General features: G+C 42.5%; 1 protein-coding gene across 1 annotated transcript in view; it reads left to right on the top strand.

The window, feature by feature from the left end:
- Positions 1 to 24,606, top strand: part of CUBN (cubilin) — a 272,327-nt gene that overhangs the window by 91,529 nt on the left and 156,192 nt on the right. The window contains exon 28 of the mRNA XM_005687978.3: positions 17,351 to 17,501. Coding sequence (XP_005688035.2) covers positions 17,351 to 17,501 — 151 coding nt within the window. The remainder of the gene's footprint in view (positions 1 to 17,350; positions 17,502 to 24,606) is intronic.

The following is a 24,606-nucleotide window of genomic DNA, read 5'->3' as shown; positions in this document are numbered from 1 at the left end:
TTTCATTCCAATCCCAAAGAAAGGAAATGTCAAAGAATGCTCAAACTACCACACAATTGTACTCATCTCACATGCTAGTAAAGTAATGCTCAAAATTCAGCAATATGTGAACCGTGAACTTCCTGATGTTCAAGCTGGTTTTAGAAAAGGCAGAGGAACCAGAGATCAAATTGCTAGCATCCACTGGATCATGGAAAAAGCAAGAGTGTTCCAAAAAAAATCTATTTCTGCTTTATTGACTATGCCAAAGCTTTTGACTGTGTAGATCACAATAAACTGTGGAAAAGTCTGAGAGAAATGGGAATACCAGACCACCTGACCTGCCTCTTGAGAAATCTGTATGCAGGTCAGGAAGCAACAGTTAGAGCTGGACTGGAACAACAGACTGGTTTCAAATAGGAAAAGGAATACGTCAAGGCTGTATATTGTCACCCTGCTTATTTAACTTCTATGCAGAGTACATCATGAGAAATCCTGGACTGGAAGAAACACAAGCTGGAATCAAGATTTCCAGGAGAAATATCAATAACCTCAGATATGCAGATGACACCACTCGTAAGGCATAAAGTGAAGAGGAACTGAAAAGCCTCTTGATGAAAGTGAAAGAGGAGAATGAAAAAGTTGGCTTAAATCTTGACATTCAAAAAACGAAGATCATGGCATCCAGTCCCATCACTTTATGGGAAATAGATAGGGAAACAGTGGAAACAGTGTCAGACTTTATTTTTCTGAGCTCCAAAATCACTGCAGATGGTGACTGCAGCCATGAAATTAAAAGACGCTTACTCCTTGGAAGAAAAGTTATGACCAACCTAGACAGCATATTCAAAAGCAAAGGCATCACTTTGCCGACTAAGGTCCGTCTAGTCAAGGCTATGGTTTTTCCAGTGGTCATGTATGGATGTGAGAGTTGGACTGTGAAGAAGGCTGAGCACCAAAGAATTGATGCTTTTGAACTGTGGTGTTGGAGAAGACTCTTGAGAGTCCCTTGGACTGCAAGGAGATCCAACCAATCCATTCTGAAGGAGATCAACCCTGGGATTTCTTTGGAAGGAATGATGCTCAAGCTTAAACTCCAGTACTTTGGCCACCTCATGTGAAGAGTTGACTCATTGGAAAAGACTGTGATGCTGGGAGGGATTGGGGGCAGGAGGAGAAGGGGACGACAGAGGATGAGATGGCTGGATGGCATCACCGACTGGATGGCCATGAGTCTGAGTGAACTCCGGGAGTTGTTGATGGACCGGGAGGCCTGGCGTGCTTCGATTCCTGGGGTCACAGATAGTCAGACATGACTGAGCAACTGAACTGAACTTGCATAGGGAAACAGTGATCATTTATTATATCTTTGCTTCATACTGACAACTTATGACCAGGGTCCAATGTAGAATTTTTCCCCCAAATTACCATCCATCTTACTCACCTGTGAGATTCCAGAATAAATCTTTCCCACATTTTGGAAGTTAAGACATTTTCTCTTCGGACCTCTGGCATCTGCCTATGTTCCCTCTTCTGCCTTATACTCTTGGTTGTAGATACACACTCAAACTGACCCATGGGGAAAAGACTAGTGTTTGTGAAATGGCTCTTACCCTAGGAAAGTGAGAAAGAAGCCTCATGACACACGGGATCAACTGAAAAGCTGGGAGAGGGCCGGGACTAGGAAGGCTCAGGAGTGACTCCCTTCTTCTTTTTTCTGACTTTCTTGTTTCTTACTGTGAACATAGACTCTGGCCTCATTTTTCATCTCAAAAACTTCCTCCGAGTTTCTGCAGTTTCACAGATTCATCTTAAAAAAGGGCACCCCAGCCATGACACTGCAAGGCCGTGGGCCTCGGGTGCCTACAAACAACTTGACTTTCCCTTGGTGACAGGTTACATCTGTCACCAGGTGCTCATCTCTTTGAGTCTGACAACAGGCAAGGATCTAGCTGTCAATGGATAAGTGCCCCTCTGTTCAGTATGACCAGCTCTGACCAGGGGCAGGAAGGTCTAGCCCTCTGGCCTGAGTTGCTCATAGTTCACATCTGTGGAAAGAGGCAAGACCTTTCAGCAGGGACATACGTGGATTCTGCCAGTGTGCTAAAGCCTTTTGTTCTCTTTTTTGGCTGTGTTCTCTTTTTGCGGCTTGTGTGATCTTAGTTCCTCAACTAAGTGTTGAACCTGGGCTGTCAAGAGTGAAAGTGTGGAGTCCTAGCCACTGGACCACCAGGGGGTTCCCCTGAAGTGTGGTTTGAATTTCCTATGAAGTGAGCAAGATTACACAATTTGTTCTGTAGTGACCATACCTCCCAGGACTATACGGTGTAATGCACTTAAGCATGGGAAAATTCTTTTAAAGGCACTGACAGTCTTATTCTCTAAATTGGATTTCCTGTTTCTTCTCCCAGTTTCAAAATCATAGAGGTGTCTTTCTACTTCACCTTCATCATGTTACACTGTCTTCTCTAAGCATTGGTCCAACTCACATTTCATCTTTCTTTTGCCCCATTCATAGCTTAAAAAAAATAGACATTTCTTTCTAACTGCGCCATATCCCAAAGTTTAGCTAATTTGTGTGTGTGCTCGTGGGATGGTCAGAAAGCTACCATGTAGGTCCATGGGTTTTTTTCCTAGACTGAGTTCTTCAGAGGGTTTCCCTTTTCTTACCTACCCCAACCCCCAAATTATTCCTGACTTTGTGGACAGAGTTTAATTTTTTTTTAAGAGTATATCTTTTTTCTTGAATTTCCTTTTTCTATTGAATTTCTTTGTTCTTTCATTAATTTTTTAGTTAAATTTTTTTTGGGGGGGGTCCATGTCCTCATATCTCCTTTCAGAATCTCTCTCCCTAAAGCCTCAGGCCCATGACTGACATGTCATCACAGGCTCGGAGGAAATGGATCAATCACTCTCTTGTAATGGCTTGTTCATTTCTACAGTCACAGCCACGTCTCTGCTGGTCAGGATTAGTTCAGGAGAGCGCATCGCTTCACTCAGCACTCTCTGACAGAGTACAGAATATAAAGAATTCAGCAAACAGCATGCTTTTTTTTAAGAACAAGACACCTGTGAGATGTCCGCGTAGACATCTGACCTCTGCCATTGCTGGTGTCTTTTTGCTCCACTAGTGTTGATATCTTTCCTTTAAAAGGAAAAAGCAAAAAACTTCTGCTGAGGAAGAAGGTGATGTAGAGGATAAAGCCCCCATAACTGCCTACTAAATCTGGCTTCATTCCAGAATCATTTAGGTAACTTGTTTAAAAATATATTCATAGACCCTAGACCCCATCCCTGCCCCATTCTGTCAAAATCCCCAGGGATCCCAACAGAGCAAACCCTCCATTAGCCTCAGCTTAGCAGCTGGGGCCACTGTCTGCAGCCCACTTCCATCACGACAGCACGTTTCATCCTCACTTCAAAACTCTCTCCTGTGAAGTTGTAAGGATTATAATAGGTGTCTTCTTAGCATACACCTTCAAGGGCTGTTCCATGTTTCTTTTTCATAAGGGCTTTCTTTTCCACTGCTACAGCCAAAGCTGTACAAAATCAAGCATACATTATATGCTTTGATTCACTAAGGCTTACTGATGCTATTATATTTATCTCAGTACATTAAAATGTCAGATTCACTTTGCAGTATGTGAATTCTGACTCTAAACTTCTTCCCCACCTTCTTTATTTGACACCTTTGCCACTATCATCTTCCATATATCATTTCAACATTCTTTCTAATGCCTTCCCTTTCCCCTTATGTCCATTTCAAGTCCTCTCAATTATGTCAGTGACTTCTGACAAATGTATTTCTCTGTAGCCTTTATAAGATTCACTTCATCCCTTGCCAAATCCTCTTTCTGATGTCATCTTCCCCAGATATTTATATCATTGCTTTTTGCACTTCCATGTCCTCCTTTCAGCAACAAAACAGTGCACTGCTAATGAAAAGCATCCTTGAGAACATCACTGAAGTCCATCAGTCTTCCAGTCTTACACTCATGTTGTCCAAGTTTGCAGCCTGAGCAGTGTTTTCCGTAACTACATCTCTGCAGCATCAGGCCCACAGGCCTGATTAAGGAATACTGTGGGCTCTCCAGGTGGCTCAGAGGTAAAGAATCTGCCTGTCAACGCAGGAGACACAGGAGACATGGGTTCAATCCTTGGGTCAGGAAGATCCTCTGGAAATGGCAACTTGCTCCAGTATTGTTGCCTGGGAAATTCCATGGACAGAGGAGCCTGGTGGGCTATAGTCCATGGGGTCATGAAGAGTTGGAGACGACTGAGCAACTGAGATCAGGAAAGAATACTAGCTGTTTTATGGAGAACTCAGAAATGCCCAGATGCTTAGTACAATACAAGTTTACTTCCCAGTCATGTTGGAGACCAATTCAGGTGTTCCTCCACCTTCCGTATAGTGGCTCAGGAATGCAGACAGAGGGGAGCTGCATTTGGGGAAGTCACATAGCTCTCTCTGCCACACGCGTTGACAGATGTCTTACAAATAAAGAGACCAGTGTTCTCATAAATTTGAGAAATGCTGAATCAAACACAAGGCAACAGGATCTGTTTTGTTCTGTTTTTGCTGTAGTACTTCCTCAGGCTTTTACCGTCCTAACTAGGCGTTGCTCATTTATTTATCCACACATTCAGTCACTCAAATATATTTTAGACACATAGGCTGTGGAAATACAACTGTTTTAGCATCAGTTTTCCTTGTTTTCATGGAGGAGACAGATGTTAATCGATTTATTATTGTTACTGTTGTTGTTTAGTCGCTTTAAGTTGTGTCCACCTCTTTGAGACCCCATGGACTGTTGCCCACCAGGCTATTCTGTCATGGGATTCTCCAGGCAAAATATACTGAAGTGGGTTACCCTGTTCTCCTTCAGAGGATCTTCCCAATCCAGGTATAGAACCCATGTCTCTTGCATTCCCAGGCAGATTCTTTACTGCTAAACCACCAGGGAAGCCCTTAGTCAGTTTGCAACAGTATACCAATTTAGTCACAAGTTGCGTTAAATGCTATCAGGAATATTATCCACGGTTCCTGAAGAAGAGTAACTGGACAAAGTGTTGCAGAGCTGGAGGTTTCAGTAAAGGAAGCTGTGGTTGAGGAACTGTCAAGGCAAACGGGACTTCCCTGGTGGCTCAGATGGTAAAGTGTCTATTTTGCTTCAGTTGTGTCCAACTCTTTGTGACCCCATGGCCTGTAGTCCGCCAGACTCCTCTGTCCATGGGATTTCCCAGACAAGAATGCCGGACTGGGTTGTCATTTCCTTCTGCAAGGGATTTTCCTGACTTAAGGATCAAATGCACGTCTCTTATATCTCCTGCATTGACAGGTGGGTTCTTTACCACTAGCACCACCTAGGAAGTCCAGTTAGGTATAAAGAAATTCCTAAATAGAGAGCATTTAATTCTTTAGGGGCTGAGATATAATTAATGGTTCATCTCTCAAGACATTTAATTGTCTTCTTGTTTTCTGTCTATAGCCTGCTTCCATAATTCATTTGACAATTCTCACAAAGGATAAATGGGAAAGCCAACATTTTGGTCCACTTATTTCACTCCAAGCTCTATTAAGAAATATAATGAAGAAATGCCAATTCCATTGACTAACAGGAGTTTTGGGTGTTAGCACTGTAACTTAAAAAATTATTTTTGTTACTCTCTGTTACCACAGAGAATAAGGATTTTGCTGTGTGTGTTTTTTTTTCATTTAACAATTCTTATTTTAAAAACTAATTGCCAATGAAGGAAACAAGAGCTATTCTTGAGTTGTTGATGCCTTTCAAAATGTTGAATTACTTCTCTATGCCTCAATTTCCAGAGTTCTAAAACGGAGATAACAATAGTATCTGCATAATAGGGCTACTGGAATTTTAAAGTAGGTAATACATGGGGCTTCCCTGGTGGTCCAGTGGATGAGAATCTGCCTGCTGATGCAGGGAACACAGGTTCGATCCCTTGTCCTGGAAAATCCTACATGCCTCAGAGCAACTAAAGCCGATCTGCCACAACTACTGAGCGTGTGTACCTACAACCTATGCTCCACAACAAGAGCCACCACAATGAGACCCCTGAGCACCATAACTAGGGAGTATCCCCTCTTACCACAACTAGAGAAGCCTGCGAGCAGCAGCAAAGATCAGCACAGCCACAAATAAATAAATTTTAAAAATCATATGGCCTTAGACAATTACCACTTCTCAATACTCTCACTTAGTAAGCTTGGAAACTTAACTGCTGCTGCTGCTGCTAAGTCACTTCAGTTGTGTCCGACTCTGTGCGACCCCATAGACGGCACCCCACCAGGCTCCCTTGTCCCTGGGATTCTCCAGGCAAGAACACTGGAGTGGGTTGCCATTTCCTTCTCCAGTGCATGAAACTGAAAAGTGAAAATGAAGTTGCTCAGTCGTGTCCGACTCCTAGTGACGCTATGGACTGCAGCCCACCAGGCTCCTCCGTCCATGGGATTTTCCAGGCAAGAGTACTGGAGTGGGTTAAGAGGTAAAAAAAAAAAAAAATTAAAAATGAAGTTTGGCTCAGTGGGTAAAGAAGCTGCCTGCAATGGGTGCGATTCCTGGGTTGGGAAGATTCCCTGGAGGAGGGCATGGTAACCCACTCCAGTATTCTTGTCTGGAGAATCCCATGGACAGAGGAGTCTGGAGGGCTACAGTCCATAGCTGCAAAGAGTCAGACATGACTGAAGTGACTGAGCACACAAAAAATTAGATAATACATGGAAAGGGCTTAGAATGATACTCAGCACAGTGTAAGTGCTAATAAATATTATTTATTATTTTTTAACATAAACACAATTTTATGGATAATTTGTTGTTCTAAAACATTTTGCAGCAAATGAAAAGCTACAGTTTCCAAAACAGCCTTCCCAATGTGACTAGCTTAGATTGGCTCTGTGTTGAAAGCAGGGCTTCCCTTCTCTGGCCTCTCAGATTTCCTCCCAAAGCCACAGGGATTGGGTGTTATCTGAATCTAAGAGTGGTGTAGTTAAAATCCCATTTGCTGGCCAAAGAAAAGCAGAGAAGTGGAGGAGATTCGATGTGGTAGCCGCAGTGGGCCTGCACTGACTCTGTTATCATGGCACCTCCTTAAACACTTCCTGGGCAGATGAGTCATGCTTCCTGGAACTGTCTGTTAGAGGAAGTTTGCTTCTAGGATGGCTGGCATGTTGCTTAGAATTCAGAGATAAACTGTTTCAATTCTAAGGACAACTGCTATTCAAAACCGCACATAAAAAGTGAAAACAGTGTGCCAAATGATTCAGTTGAGGCCTCTCTAGCATTGGACAGAGCAGGATCTGGATTCAAAGGAGTTTAGAATGAAGCATATCCGCCAAATACTTGGTAGTGTCATTAATTATAACAAGAAGCATTTTAGAAGACTTTGAAGACTCCACAGTTTCCCAAGTAAAATGTGATTTTTTAAATTACAAAATTTAAAAGGAGAGATGTTTATTTCAGTATGACCAAAATCCCTTTCCTTAAAAAATGCTGATCATTTCTCACCATCCCTCACAGTGAAGAATTTTCACGTAGTTGCATTAATTTGTTGCCGTTAATGAGGCAAACACACTAGACTTCAAAAGAGAGCCTTTGCTCTCAGATTCAAAAGAAATTGTGTTTTCCCTCTCAATAGCCTCTCAAACATGAAGGACAGGATCAGGATAAATAATAATCAGCCCTACCAATAATTTCCACACTACCTGGAAGCCAGTGAAAATTCCATTAGATGCTCAAAACTTGAAAGTGCTCTTTGCACACTTCCTTTCCCGGTGGTCCTCAGCTCACTTTGCTCCTCAGACCACAGGCATTAAGTGCATGCATGTAAGGCCCCTTCTACCATCCAACAGGCACAGGGCATGAAGGAGAAGGTGTCGATCAGAAGGCTGAATCCAAAAGTTAGGAGTTACTGTGAATTTCGATTAATTTCACTGATTGACTGCTTTTTACAATGGGAACAATTTCCACCTGCAACATTTCAGAATTTTGTCAAAAATGACATATTTTTTAAAAATTATTTATTTATGGCCATGCTGGGTCTCTGTTGCTGAAAGCAGGCTCTCTGTTTGTGGCCAGCAGGGGCTACTTGCCATTACAGTCTGTGAGCTTCTCATTGCGGTGGCTTCAGTTGTAGAGCACCGGCTCTAGGTGTACAGGCTCAGTAGTTGCAGCGTATGGGCTTAGTTGCTCCAGTGCATGTAGGATCATCCCAAGCCAGGGATCAAGTGTCCCCTGCATTGGCAGGTGGATTCTTAACTATTGTGCTACTGTGCTGTGCTTAGTTGCTCAGTCATGTCTGACTCTTTGTGACCCCATGGACTTAGACCACCTGGCTCCTCTGTCCATGGGATTCTCCAGGCCAGAATACTGGGATGGGTTGCCTTTCCCTTCTCCAGGGGATCTTCCCAACCCAGGGATCAAATCCAGGTCTCCCGCATTGCAGGTGAATTCTTTGCCATCTGAGTCACCAGGGAAACCCAAGAATACTGGAGTGGGTAGCCTATCCCCTCTCCAGGAGATCTTCCCTACCCAGGAATAGAGCCAGAGTCTCCTGCATTGCAGGCAGATTCTTTACCAGCTAAGCTACCTGGGAAGCCCCTTAACTATTGTACCACCAGTTCAGTTTAGTTCAGTTCAGTCACTCAATCATGTCCGACTCTTTGCGACCCCATGAATTGTAGCGTGCCAGGCCTCCTTGTCCATCACCAGCTCCCAGAGTTCACTCAAACTCACATCCATTGAGTCAGTGATGCCATCCAGCCATCTCATCCTCTGTTGTCCCCTTTTACTCCTGCCCCCAATCCCTCCCAGCATCAAAGTCTTTTCCAATGAGTCAACTCTTCACATGAGGTGGCCAGAGTACTGGAGTTTCAGCTTTAGCATCACTCCTTCCAAAGAAATCCCAGGGCTGATCTTCAGAATGGACTGGCTGGATCTCCTTGCAGTCCAAGGGACTCTCAAGAGTCTTCTCCAACACCACAGTTCAAACGCATCAATTCTTCGGCATTTAGCCTTCTTCACATTCCAACTCTCACATCCATACATGACCATTGGAAAAACCATAGCCTTGACTAGATGGACCTTAGTCGGCAAAGTAATGTCTCTGCTTTTGAATATGCTATCTAGGTTGGTCATAACTTTTCTTCCAAGGAGTAAGCATCTTTTAATTTCATGGCTGCAGTCACCATCTACAATGATTTTGGAGCCCAGGAAAATAAAGTCTGCCACTGTTTCCACTGTTTCCCCATCTATTTCCCATGAAGTGATGACCAGGCAAATCCAAAAGTGACATCTTTACCCTTCAGTTCTTACACGGACTTATTTATTGAACAAGATTTCTTACTTATTGAACAAGCTTTCTTTTCTCACCCTCCCTCAACTGGAAAAGAGTGTGTGGCTGTGCTCTGGGTCCTTCCAGCTCCAGCATCTATGGTTTCATGTTGCGCTATAGTTATTTCCCTGTTTCTGAGTCCCTCTGTAGCAGATGGTGAGGCTCTTAGCAGGCAGAATAATTTTTTTTAATGTTGAATGCTTCACAATAGTATAGTTGGCAGAGGAAAGGCTGTGGTTCGTGGAACTAAATGTTCATCGTACACACTAGGGAAAACGTGCTTGACTTTCAAAGCATTTTACTTCCCTCTATGGAGGGAATTAGGTGCTTATTGGTCCATCAGTGACTATCCAAATTTATGTTAGTAAGAGCTCTTTAGTCCCTGGACAACTGAAAGGATGCTTTTTTAAAATACTGAATTAGTCTAATTAATAATAAAAGCCTAGTTATGATTTTAAAAAGGAAGCATTAGAGACAAAATATGGTTTTAAATTAATGCTGAAGATTACCTTATATAATAACATTTTAATGGGCTAATTTTCAGGGATAATCTTGAGATACATGAAAAAGATTATGGAGACAGACAGTACAGTATTTTTAGTAGACCAGCTGGGTATCTGAGAACCTAAAAGGGTATGAAATTCTGAGCCTGTAAAAATATTACCAATACATATCTACCTTGCTATGTCAATAGAGTCCCAGAGATAATACCTTAAAAAATAAACTTATCTGATCACATAGCAATACAGTCATTGCAGACAATGTGGAAAATATAGAAAAACCTAGATAAAATAAAAATAACACAAATTATATCACTACTGATAATATTTGGTGACATTTACTTACTAAAGTCCCTCACTATTTTATTTTAACATTCAAAGAGGATCATTTTGTACATACTATTCTCTTTTCTTGCATTTTTAAAACCTTTTATTTTCTATTGAAATCCAGCTGATTAACAACATTGTGATAGTTTCAGGTGGACAGCAAAGGGACTCAGCCATACATATACATGTATCCATTCCCCCCTCAGCCCCCCTCCTATCCAGGCTGCCCCATAACGTTGACTAGAGTGCCCTTTGCAATGCAGTGGGTTATCCATTTTAAATACAGCAGTGTGTACATGTTGATCCCAAACTCCCTAATTATCCCTTCCCCTATTCTTCTCCCCTCCATCATAAGTTCTGTACTATTATTCTTGCTGTTAAGTCGCTTCAGTTGTGTCCGACTCTGTGCGACCCCATAGATGGCAGCCCACCAGGCTCCTCTGTCCCTGGGATTCTCCAGGCAAGAATACTGGAGTGGGTTGCCATTTCCTTCTCCACTTCTTTAATGAGTTTTTAAACATGTAACAGTAGCTTGCGAATGTTTCTCCTTGTTATTTATTACACCACATCATTTGCAACATCGAATGTTTCATCATCACAATTTAACTACCCATTCTTCTTGAGAGACACTTAGAATCTTTGCAAATGTCCACTATTATAAACAGTGCTGAGATAAAATGTCTTTGTAGTTAAACTTTTGCATACATCCATGGTTAAACAAAGATTAATAAAACAAGCAAACAAACCAACCCAAATCAGCCTTGGTGGCATCTAAAATAAGTAATATGTAGAAAGCAGAAATAAATATCCATGCACTATTAAGAGAGGACAGCAACTAGCCACCACATGGAAGCTGACTATATGGTCTGTATTGGAGTCCAGCCTTTAATTCAGAGTGACACAAAATAATTCCAAATGTGGGCTTTCAACGGGTTTCTTGGTCTCATGCAAAGCTCAGGGTTGTGAGTCATTGTTTAATTTTAGACGGGTACCTCATGCTTCCTGCCCCACCCTGCAGCACATGGCAATGGCTTTTCCTGTGCCTGGTGGGAAGCGGGGAGTAGGGGGTGGGCAAGATGTGCCTCTGTACCTACCGCACGGTGCCCACCCTTGTGTCCCATGCTGGAACCTTCACCCCCCATCTCCTCACCCCCTGGGGTGTCACAGAGCCAGCGGTGCTCTGCTTCTGCATGCTTATTTAAACATTTGTCTAATTTATCTTCCAAGATGGGATTGTATTTTTACCACAGCTCCCCCCACACCCCTCCCTGCCCAGGCTCTTGTCATCCGCAGTGGGGGCCTTTTACCCTCCTAGACGAATCTTGCTTGGCAGTTTCTTCTGTTCTTACAAGAACATCTCAAAGCCTTTCAGATTTAAAGTAAACTCTGAAAGTTCCAAGCCAGGAGATTTGCGTGTGAACTTGGGCAACAGTGTTCTCAGTAACTGTTCTGACAAAGCAGGTCCCATAGTTCCTGGTACAGTTGATTTTGGGGTGGGGAAAATCTGAAGAGGTGCTCCAAGAATTCGTCAGTTCCTGGTTCTCTCAGAAGCTCCAGTGGCCAAGCAGCCGGAGCTGCAGGCTGGCCAGACGGAAAGTGGGGTGGAGGCTGCAACAGGAAAAAACACATGTATTTTGCTATCCAGTGGTTGCTCCCTGATCTGTCACCAGGGCAGCCTTGACAGATTTCCCAATGTCCTCTTCACCACCAGACCTGTGATGATCCACTACCTTCCTCCACCCACACACTCCCCCACTGTAGGATCTGCGCTGAGCTCTGCACCCCACATGGCAGTGATGGCCTCAGTCTCCACACAAAACCAGGTTGTCATAGCAACACCCTGCTGGCCATGGCCTTCCATCTCCTCCCAAGTGATTTGTTGATTTCTTGCTTCCCTGTCTGGTCTGCCAGGGATGATTTCTGAGAAATATTTCACATGAGTCAGTTCAAGTTCTTTTTAGCCATCATATTATTTTCTGTCAAAGTTATTTCCGGTAGAGTTTCTTTAGAAGCAATGTTGGTTCCGTTTGCCACTGACCAAGAGATAGAATAACATTTGAGTCCATATGCCAGGACTCACACCCAACCTATTATATGTTTTTTTTTGGTATGCTAACCACAATAGCCCTATGAGACAAGTACCATTAAGAGGCTAAGTTTGCAAAGAACTCTTAGCTTATGGAGGTTAAGTAATTTTCACAAGTTTATGTTCTAAGTGAATATTAAGAGCTAGACTGGACTTTGAATCTAGAGACCAACACTGGCCATATTCAGTTCAGTTCAGTCTCTCAGTCATGTCCGACTCTGCAACTCCATGGACTGCAACATGCCAGGCTTCCCTGTGTGTTCTGACCACCTCTTAATACCTTCTGCTTCTTCTAGGTGCATACCATTTCTGTCCTTTGTTGTGTACTCTAATGTGTTCCTACAGTACAATCACTGTCCTGCTCTCAACTGAAATATAATCTTCTACTAGTGACCTTGACTTTCAAAAGCCACTCTATGGACTCATTGAATGTAATTCTCAGAAATTTAACTATCTTCTTTACATTGATCAGAAGTTTTCTTCTCTAAAAATATTAGGAACTCTATACTATACCTAGAATTCTCCCTCACAGCAGATGAATTATTTTAACTACATGCTAAACTCTAAAGGATCAAGTTCTTTTGGAGTTTTTAAAGATTTGTAATAGGAAATGGACCAAATTTTTTTCCAGAAATGTTTGCATATTTTAACGATATCTTCCAAAAAAAGCTCTTGATTTAATTTCTTTATGTGAGTTATATTTAATTATTCTTAAAATTAATCCTCCACTATAAACATTATTTTCTTCCAGAAAAATTTCAAGTAAATAAGAAAAACAGTACTTAGAAAAGTATGAACTAGCTGCCAATCAATAATAGAGAGGGCTTCCTTGGTGGCTCAGTGGTAAAGAATCCGCCTGCAATGCAGGAGGCCTGGGTTTGATCCCTGGGTTGGGAAGATCCCCTGAAGAAGGGAATGGCTACCCACTCCAGTATTCTTGCCTGGAGAATCCCATGGACAGAGCAGCCTGACCTGCTATAGTCCATGGGGTCATAAAGAGTCGAACATGACTGAGCAACTAACACTTCACTTCACTTCTACAATAGAAAGGGCTGAGTTTTAGGTGTTATTCACTGTCGTTCTAAAATGAGTTTAGAATAGAAGTCTGTCTATAGACAGACATCCCAAGCTGAGATAGGAGTTAGTTATAATTTCATTCATTAGGATCACAAATTTTCAAAATCATCAAAGAATTTAGCAACCAAGCAGTGCTTGGAAACTACATTTCTGTTCTGAGCATCTTGCAGTTCATAAGGTTGATTCACACCGAGGAAGCAGGTGACACTAGCTGACATTCCTCCAGACTTGAGTTCCAGTGATTCATAAAGTACCTACAGAAACCTTAATCTTTCAAAAATCTCACTCTGTCAGTGGTGAGTCTTTGGTTTTCTGTCTTCCATTTGTATGCATGGGTCTATACTATTTTGGAGTCCACAGATCATTTTATGTTGCAACCATAGTCTGAAATCTCTAATGGTCTCATCAGTCATGCAAGCACCAAATTATCAAACCCACGCAAAGGAAGTAGATAGAAGTTGGTAAATGTGGCTTAGGCAAGAGATTTCCTTCCTCTTTGAGTGTCTTAAGAGTGGTTGAGATATTTCAGGGTGGTATGGAGGGTGGAAGATCTAAAACACAAAAATCCTAAATGAATCTTCTCAAGAGAACACCTGATAAGATTCTACACAAGAGGTTTTGTACATACAGGGATCCACATGTGAAGATACATTAAATGGCAACTTGAAAACATGAGCAACATTTTAAGTATTAAAAAAAAAAAAAATCCAAACCTTTAAACACAGTAGTACAAATTTGATCTTCATATTCAAAGTAAGAATGTCAATCTTTCACTTCTTAATTTCTACGATTTTTCTTTCTATGGGTGCAAGTCCAACCTCAAATACTGTTCAGAAGGAGTGAATCTTGAAGCTTTCTAAAAGCAGGGGAGCTGGTACCCTTCTCAGGACCAAGCCGCGTGCTGGCCAATAACCCCAGTGAGTCACAGCTGGAATGTCCTGTGGTTAAGATTCTGCTCTGAAAACAAAATCAGGAGCAGCAGGCACCAACTGGTTTCCATGGTAACCGGTATTTGTGTACTTTGAGAAATGACTGTTCCTTTTTGTGTGGTAAATTTACGCGGGAATGAATTGTTGAGGTGACGTTAGCCATCTGTGTGAGGGTAAATAAAAAGTCTCTGATTTAATTAAGTGTAAACCTTAGAAAGATGTAAAATTAGGGATATGGGATTTTTTTCTAGAGATTTTGTTCTACACTAATTAATTTATTTGACCTTATATTTAAGCATTTCCATCAATGTCTATTTGATGCTTATTTTGATGTATCAGTCTCTCCCCTCCAAAGGCAAAAAGAAACTAATTGTTATTCATCACTGTTCCTCTCAAACCCCCTCCCTTTGCCCCCACTCCCCTATTCCATTCACAGTGTGTTATTTAAGAACCACTGGGATTCAGGGGCTCTCCTTCAATGGAGTAATCCCATCCGGAAGGAAGAAAAAAAAAATCCCCTTCAAGTCATGTGAAAATGTCACATTTCGTAACCTTGCCGAGCTGGGAGGCAAAAACCCTACACTGATTCTGACCTTGAAGAATCTCAAATACGGTTCCTAACAATGTCACTACCTAGTATTTCAGAAGATCCATGAAGTTCAGGGCAACTGTGGTCCTAGAGAAATCTTACCTCGTTTTGTTGGATAAAGATGAAGTAATTAAAGTTTTGGTCCCTGCACTAAAACCCAAGGTTCAAAATGAGCCTTTTGGAGTGGAGAACAGTGGAGTGTTTTCTGGCTTATTATGCCTCAGCTTGGAAACAGTATGTTTATTTTTGTATTAATTAGTTTTGAATTGGAATTCATACACTAGGTTTAATAAAAGAACTCTGTGGCTGAAATAAATACCCTACAGTGAAGCAGTAGTTGAGGAGTAAACAGATTGCAGCACAGACTCCTCCCCTACCTCCACCTCCTGCAGTGGATGGTAGGGTCCAGATGGGAGGTGAAGGGCTGTTTTTGTTTCCTCTTCTTTTTATTCTTTCTCTCATTTCTACCCCCTCTTTGTGATTTCTGTCAATCGTCTACAACCTTAGAAGCTTGATCATAAATACACATGTTCAAAGGAGCAGTATTTAAAAAATTAAAAGGAAGATGAAGGGCTAAGACTGTAAAATAAACCCCATCTTTATCATTTGTATAAAATACTTAGGTTTAGTACCTAAGGGGAGTGAGTGAGTGAGTGCAATTGTAGGGGAAGTGGTTGCAATTCTTCACTGAAGCTATATCGGGAATCTACCCTGGACAAAGCCCTGTGCTGGGCTTTGAGGGGATTTGAAAGGTGGTCTGGGATCTAAGGAAACTTGAAATCAGTGGGGGAGAAAGGCACGCATCTCTGTCACCAGAATGTGACCATTTCCACAAAGAAGCGCAAGTGAAAAACTTAGGGATTTCAAAGGAAAGCTCATTTATGACTGTCTACAGGGATTACGGAAGGCTCTGTAGAGGGGATTTGTAGAATTTGATTATGAAGTTTCCTATGCTCAGGTCAATATGTTTCAAAAGGTATTTTCTATCATAACATTTCAGCTAATAAAAATAATTTTGTCAGTTTGGAATTTGTTGAATCCCGATGATACATTTACACGCACATACATACACATACACTCACATATGCATGCACAGGTGTGTACTCTCCAAGGGAAGAATAAAGGAAGCCCCTGATCAGACAGTTTCCATTCTATTATAACAGGCAGCACATCCCAAGGGTAAGTGGAACAAAGTGTTTAATGTAGACACTAGGGGATGAAAAGAAAATACAATGTCCTGAGTCCTAAGGAAGCAAATCTTTCTGCATTATCATTATTTTTTCTTATTGAAGAAAGAGAGATGGCAGAAAGATTTTTTTTTTTTTTTTAGTTTGGGGATGTATCTAATGAAATTAAGCAGATAAAGTGTACACAACAGGGTATATAAATACCTCAGTGGGAAAATGGGCAAAGACCTCAGGAGAAAAGTTCCAAAAGAAGAAAAAGAAATGCACAAGAAACGTGAAAAAAGTTCCAATCCCAAAGTAACAAATTCAGATGACTACAACCAGAAAACAAATTTGCATTATTAGCCCGTTTTAATAATAATTTTAGTCAAAATTGCCAAAGTTGCACTACAAGAAATATTTCCATAAACTTCTGGTGGGAGAATAAATTTGTGTAAAATTTCTGGTAAGAAATTTAATAATATATATCTAGAGCCATGGAAGATTCTATTCTTTTGATTCACTCCCTTTAGAGGAATGCTTCCTAGAAGAACTTTAAACTATCAAACAAAGATTTATATTTATTTGCCCTCAAATTGGAAATATCTTAAGTGAACAATTGGAGAAGAAAAGGACAACTCACTCCAGTATTCTTGCCGGGGAAATCCCACGGGCAGAGGAGCCTGGCAGGCTGAAGTCCATGGGCTTGCAAAGAGCTGGCCATGACTGAGCAAGGAGTACTAACTAACTAGTGAACGCAGCAGAATTATAATGTAAATACAGCATATTGCAGTATGTTATGCCACTCTTAAAAATGGTTACATAGCCTACTTAGTGATAACCTTAGTGAAAAACAGGGAACACAATTAAATGTGTAGCCCAAATTGATACACACATATTCACACATTTCCTTGCACATAGATGCACATGTATATATACAAACAAATGAAAAAAATGCCAAGAGAAGCTTCTGGTATGAATAAAATATTAACAATGGTTTGCTTTCAGTGGGATTAATTTTTGTATTTTCCTTTCAGAGCTTTCTAAACTGTCTGATTGTTTATAGTTAGTATTTATTTTGAAAACTTACAGTTGTGATACTGTTATTCATCTAGCTTCTCTTATGTGTGATTCATATGTGAACCCATCTCATCCAGGTCAGCATTTCCGTCTTCTGTGCCTGGATTATATCTTGGAGGGACCTCTCTCTGCATATAATTATCTATTTTTAATTCCTGGACTCAGCCCACCTCAATAGATTTGCCCTTAACTTTTGAACCAAGAAACAGCTTTAGCTGCATGCATGGATCTTGCTCTTCATGCTGGTGTTTTCTCTCTGATTTCAGCTCTATGATGGCCCACAGCGGATGGGGCGCTTCTGTGGAACAGACATTCCACCTTCAGGGAGCACCACAGGCTCCAAGTTTCATGTGCTGTTTTATACGGATGGAGTTGGTCACCACGAGAAAGGATTTCAGATGCAGTGGTTCATCCAAGGTAAGCTGCCCCCCTCCCCCGACCCCCTGCTGATCTCAGTCATATTTGGTAGTTGCTCTTTGACCAAGAATCATTCCCTTTTCAATTCCACGTTTGTAAACAATTCCGTCCACCGAAAGAGGAACACTAATGGTGCCAGGCTTTAGAAAGTTTACTCAGACATTGATGGCTCTAGGAGAATGGAATCCTCTTGGGGTTCAGATAGCAAGTGAAGTCCAAGTGGACAGGATTTGGGGATCTGCTTTAGGAGGTGCAGCAGTAAGTCACTTACGAGAAGGAGGGAGCATCAGGAAGTTTCAAGGGGTGAAGACCTGAAGCTGGTTGTGGCAAGCAGACCACAGGGTGCGATGGAGTCTCTCAGGAGAGCACAACAGAATGAGATTTAAGGCTCACCTTGACATTGACCAGAGAAGGAGTGACAGGGGAAAAAAGGAAGGAGTAAGTCAGAGAGAGAAGGAGGGGGAGGGAGAGGATTGGGCTGTGAGGGGACTGAGCAGAAAGCCTGAGCCACTGATGCACTAAGCCAAGGGCAGGCCATGCACTCAACAGGGGCACCAGAGAGCCTCCTGCAAGCTGGCGGTTCTGCAAGCTGGCAGGCATCATCACTCCTGTGAAGAAGCAAATTTGTTTGAGACACAAGTTCTGAAACTTCTAGACTAACCTCATGTGACCCAGTGAAGAGGGAGAGGGCCCCAGGGCAGTGCTTCTCAGAATGTGGTCCCCCAAGGCAGTGTCTTGTAGAATCTGTAAGAAATGCAGACTCTTGGGCCCCATCCCGGAGATGCCAAATAACAGACTATGAGGGAAATCCAATAGTCTGTGTCTTAACTAGTGTCCCTGGTGAGTACAGTGGAGAATCACTGTCCTAGAGTGACCCAGACCTGAAAATGTAGTCCATGTGAATATTTCATGAGCAGTTCTCAGCCAAGGGCATAGGGCTCCCTCCTATGATTCAGTCAATCTGACAGAGAAGTGGAGTGGCCATGTTACACCGGGGATCACACACAGACATCCTACGCTGTGGTCCCCCTGTCATAAACAGGGCGAGCCCAGGGTGAGAGCACCCAGAGGTGTATTGAGGGTTTTTAACATTATGGAGCATTAATTACATGCTCCACAACACTCAGTTCAGTTCAGTTCAGTCGCTCATTCGCGTCCGACTCTGTGACCCCGTGGACTGCAGCACGCCAAGCTTCCTTGTCCATCACCAACTCTCGGAGCTTGCTCAAACTCATGTCCATTAAGTCGGTGATACCACCCAACCATCTCATCCTCTGTCATCCCCTTCTCCTTCTGCCTTCAATCTTTCCAAGCAACAGGGTCTTTTATAGTGTGTCAGTTGTTAGTTTCATGTGGTCAAAGTATTGGAGTTTAAGTTTCAGCATCAGTCCTTCCAATGAATATTCAGGACTGATTTCCTTTAGGATTGACTGATTGGATCTCCTTGCAGTCCAAGGGACTCTTGAGTCTTCTCCAAAACCACAGTTCAAAAGCATCAATTCTTTGGTGCTCAGCTTTCTTTAGAGTACAACTTTCACATCCATACATGACTACTGCAAAAACCAGAGCTTTGACTAGATGAACCTTTGTTGGCAAAGCAATGTCTCTGCTTTTTAATATGATGTCTAGGTTGGTCATAGCTTTTCTTCCAAGGAGCAATTTCATGGCTGCAGTCACCATCTATAGTGATTTTGGAGCCTAAGAAAATAAAGTCTGTCACTGTTTCCATTGTTTCCCCATCTATTTGTCATGAGGTGATGGGACTGGATGCCATGATCTTAGTTTTTTGAATGCTGAGTTTTAAGCCAATATTTCACTCTCCTCTTCACTTTCATCAAGAGGCTCTTTAGTTCTTCACCTTCTGCCATAAAGATAGTGTCATCTGCATATTTGAGGTTACTGATATTTCTCCTGGCAGTCTTGATTCCAGCTTGTGCTTTCATCCAGCCCAGCATTTTGCATGATGTACTCTGAATATAAGTTAAAGAAAGAAAGAAAGAAAGAAAGTGAAGTCACTCAGTCAAGTTCAACCCTTTGGGACCCCATGGACTGTCACCTACCAGGCTCCTCTGCCCATGGGATTTTCCAGGCAAGAGTACTGGAGTGGGTTGCCATTTCCTTCTCCAGGGGATCTTCCTGACCCAGGGATCAAACCCAGGTCTCCTGCATTGCAGGCAGACACTTCATAGTCTGAGCCACCAGTAGGGAGTAAGTTAAATAAGCAAGGTGACAATATAAGCCTTGACATACTCCTGTCCCAATTTGGAACCAGCGCATTGTTCCACATCTGGTTCTAACTATTGCTTCTTGACCTGTATACAGATTTCTCAGGAGGCAGTTAAGGTGGTCTGGTATCCCATCTCTTTAAGAATTTTCCACAGTTTGTTGTGATCCACACAGTCAAAGGCTTTGGCATAGTCCATAAAACAGAAGTAAATGGTTTTCTGGAACTCTCTTGCTTTTTCAGTCACCCAGCAGATGTTGGCAATTTGATCTCTGGTTCCTATGCCTTTTCTAAATCCAACTTGAGCATCTGGAAGTTCATGGTTCACGTACTGTTGAAGCCTTACTTGGAGAATTTTGAGTATTACTTTGCTAGTGTGTGAGATGAGTGCAATTATGCGGTAGTTTGAGCATTCTTTGACATTGCCTTTCTTTGGGATTGGAATGAAAACTGACTTTTTCCAGTCCTGTGGCCACTGCTGAGTTTTCCAAATTTGCTGGCATATTAAGTGCAGCATTTTAACAGCATCATCTTTTAGGATTTGAAATAGATCAACTGGAATTCCATCACCTCCACTAGCTTTGTTTGTAGTGATGCTTTCGAAGGCCCATTTGACTTTGCATTCCAGGATGTCTGGCTTTAGGTGAGTGATGACACCATTGTAGTTATCTGGGTCATGAAGATCTTTTTTATATAGTTTTTATAGTTCTTCTGTGTATTCTGGCCACCTCTTCTTAATATCTTCTGCTTATATCAGGTCCAAACCACTTCACACACAACTGAAGATCCCTATTATATAGTCAAGAGTGTAAGGTGTTCTGTTATTGTGAACTGGAGATTGAGACAAGTATGGGAGTTTTGGGGCTTCCCTAGTGGCTCAGGTGATAAAGAATTCACCTGCAATGCAGGAGTCCCAGGTTCAACCCCTGGGTCAGGAAGATCTCCTGCAGAAGGGAATGCTAACCCACTCCACTATTCTTGCCTGGAGAATTCCATGGAGAGAGGAGCCTGGTGGGTTATAGTCCATGGGATTGCAAAGAGTCAGACATGGCTGAGTGACTAACACACAAACACACACGGGTCAGCATTTAAAAATATTTGATGGTAAGCCACAGTATAATTGAAATATAGATTATAAATTCCCAAGCACATGAACTGTGATAATTAAGCTTGTGAAAGTTCTGCATTGTCCTCTTCATCAAGATTTAACCTTGGAATGTCAATTTTTTTGATCTATTAAATGAAGGGCCTGAATTGATTCATCTTTGTAATACAGCCCATCTTTAGTATTCTGTGATTCAGAAATAGGGTGACTTAAATGCCTGACTCAAAGGGAGCTAGAGACAGTGTGGAAAGACCTAGAAGAAATAGGAAAATCTTGGAACATGACCCAGATTTTCAAGGACAAGGGGTATTTTCCAGAACAGTGTTTCCCAAACTTCCTTGTGGATATACATCACTGGAGACCTTGCTAAGAAGCAGATTGTGGTGTACACGCTGAGGTAAGGCCCATGAATCCGCAGTTCTGAGAAGTTCCTAGGTGATGCTGATGGGATATCTCTATAGACCACACTTGGACAGTTTTCTCTTCTTTAATCTCTGAAGCAGTCTCTGAAGCAGTGAGGTTCTTCCTCACTGGGGGCCCAGCTCTTATCCTTCCGACACTGAGACAGAAAGTAGAAAGTAAGAAATGCCAATCACATGGCTCAGGGACTAGGGACATGGTCCTTAGCCCAAGATATGTGGCACTGGAATTACCTGGAAGTTTTCCTGAGTACCAGTGCATGGGTTCCAACATGCAGAGATGGGGTTCCATTGATCTGCAGTGGGACCTTGACTATCCTTAATTATAAAAATCTTCCTAAGGAATTCTGTCATGCAGCTAGGATGGACAATTTTAGGAGCAGTACTTTATTTTGCTGGCAGTATCCTTGTCTTCAGTAGACTGCTTCCTCTCCCCTCCTGGCTGTTATAGTCATACCAGCCCAGGGCCACACTAAGGAGTGTGACTTCATGGTCCTTATTGGCTACACTGCATAACTACCTCACTAAGACCACACCAAGGAAGATGATTTAATGGATAACTTTGCGTACACTGGATAACTGTGTCATGGGTTCCTCTAGTCAATGTACTAGGCATGGCTGAATCCTCTCCTGAAAGCTGTGGGTTTTGGTTGGGAAAAGCTTTTTCTTCCAGGCCCATTTGGAAACTGTCTTCATTTGGGAGAGTCAAAGACACCCTCTGTCTGTTCTCTTTTCCTGTTTATTATTTCAAAACTTACTCCCGATGGCTGAAAACTTGCTAGGCTTGGAACCAGAGTTCAGCAATATTTCGTAAAGCAATATTTTGCCAGATTGGGCCAGAACTGAACAATTTTTTTTAAACTCTGTGTTGCCCACTAGGTATAAATTGTGCTTGGGAAGGACTCTCTAGAAGGGGAACTGTTAGTGATCTAGATTCGTGCAAAATTAACTGTCATATTCAGTAGCTACACAGCCCTGAGTTTGTACTCTGCATCTGAACTAGGTCCTTAATTCAAGACAGCCCAAGAAGAGAGGACAACAGGAACCACAAGGGTCAGGAAGGAGGTCTCTGATGGAGGAGGTTCCCTCACTTCTCACCCACTGTTGGTAAATTAAAGACATAGATCTGATTTTTAGTCATCCATCTGTTCCTTCCACAGATATTAAGGAACTGTTTGGAGCCAGGTACTGTGCTAGGGCTGGGGACCCTGTGACTCCTACCCGCAGGCCTGGGTCCTACTCTCAGAAGTAGCCATCTAGCAAATAAATGCACAAATCTATATAATATCAGCTGTGTGATGATGCACCGGGAGCACACAAAAGGCGATTTGACGTGCGCAGGAGGCTCGTGTACGAGGGTGGGACGTTTGAACTAAAACCTAAGACTCAGCAGGAGTTAAGCAGGCAAAGAGGAGAGGGGGAAGGGTTCCTAGTAGAAGAAGGACCCTGAGGTAGGGGGGAGCAGGCTGAGAGTGAGGGGCCCATGGGCCAAGGCAGCTGCAGTCCAGTTTCACAGGGAACTATGCTGGGGGAGCTGGAGAGTGAAGCAGTTGCTTTGGGTCCCCCACTGTTAGGGGCTCAGGTCAGATAGGGGTCATACCCTCTCTTTTCTGCAAACCCTTCTGATATCAGACAATTTTCTTTTTATGCATCTTTTTTGGGGAGATTATCTGGACATTGAAGCATTCCTTGAAGTATCACATGTACATACAAAGAAAAAAAAATGAGTCGTATCTAACCATGTTCACTTGAAATAATATGTTAGTTTTCAGTTCTTTGTTTTTCTTGTAACTTAAAAAAACTTATACAGTTTTTGAAGGTTACTTTCCATTTACAGTTATTATAAAACATTGGCTGTATTTCCCATGTTGTACAATATATCTTTGAGTCCATCTTATACCCAGTAGTTTGGTACCTTCCCCTCCCCTACCCCATACTGCCCTATTCCTTCCCTCCCTCCCCACCAGTAAGCACTAGAGTTTGTTTCTAGTTCTAGCAACACTAGATAGAGTTTGGTCCCTCTAACTGTGAGTCTGCTTCTCTTTTGTTGTTATGTTCACTAGTGTGTTGTATTTTTTTATATTCCGCGTGTAAGCAGTATCACGCAGTATTTGTCTTTGACTTCAAAGAGATGAGTTTTGAGTAGGATCTGGAAGCACTGAAACAACGTGCCATGTTGTGGGATTTTAATACAAAATAAAATGCAAAATACAGAGAAATAAATATAAAACAAGTACAAGAGCCAAACAATACAATTAAAAGTGAGTCTCAATTTTTTAAAGTAGAGTAGAAATATTCTTGAATGTGTATGTGTGTGCATGCACGTGTGTCCACGCGTGTCATTGTCTGAGCACAGCCCCCTCGAATCTCCATCTCAGAATCAGGATGTAGTGGCCAGACCCCAGGACACCCAGGCTGACGCTGGCTGGGAATCTGTTCTTGCTCACCTGATCAAAGCAACTGCCCCTTCCCACTAGAATCAAATCTCCTTTCAGGCCTCTCTCCCCTCTCACTCTCTCCTAAATGATGCAGTGAGAACTCCAAAACCCTCTTCATCATGATATCAGAATTGGCAGTGGCATCATTTCCTGACCATGGCTGCTGGAGGAGAATCCCCATGCACGTCATTCATGTGGCTCACTAATCCATAAACCCACTCTCAAAATGTGCCTCTGTGTGGCTCGCACAAATCTTCTATTTGCTCTGAGAAAATGGGACCACAATCCGGGCTTTCTCTGTGGGCGCATCTTTAAAGCGGCACTGTAGATGTGAGCCTTGCCTTTTTGCAAACCATCAAAGGGAATCCCACTCTGCAAAGAAAGAAATGGCCACAGTTGCGCTGCCTGGCTAAACGGTCCACAGTATTCAGCGCTGACAGCATTGTTTGGGGGCTGCATTCGGCTCGGAGGCCTGAGTCTGGGTTGCTGAAGGAAATATAGAATTTTCTGAGTGCTGTGTGAATAGGGCCCCCCAGGCCAGCTGCGCACACCCCCTCACCCACTCTGGTCACCCCTCCCAGGGGCCCTCTTTCACTTGGCAATGGAATCCGGCAAACAAACAAGGTCAAGGAGCTTTGTGAGTGAAAGAGTGACATTTGCCAAGGGAGAACCGCCCCACCCCCCCAACTGGGAGCAGCAGAGGAAGGGAGAAGGGCACGGATGGGAGGTGATGTCACCCTGAACTCTCACAAAGGAGAGCCTGGCCTTTTCTTTGCAGAGACGGATGACATCAGCCTCTTGAATGGGGGCTGTTTCCATTTTATCATCTTTTTAGCTAGTAATGAGATTTCTCGAGCCTTGAGGGTTTTTCAGAAATTGGCTGGGGGTTTATGAAAGCCGTATCCTGATCCTGCAAGAC

The sequence above is a fragment of the Capra hircus genome, chromosome 13, assembly GCF_001704415.2.
Source record: "Capra hircus breed San Clemente chromosome 13, ASM170441v1, whole genome shotgun sequence".
In the NCBI taxonomy this organism is placed as follows: domain Eukaryota; kingdom Metazoa; phylum Chordata; class Mammalia; order Artiodactyla; family Bovidae; genus Capra; species Capra hircus.
This window is presented reverse-complemented; position numbering and strand designations above follow the sequence as displayed.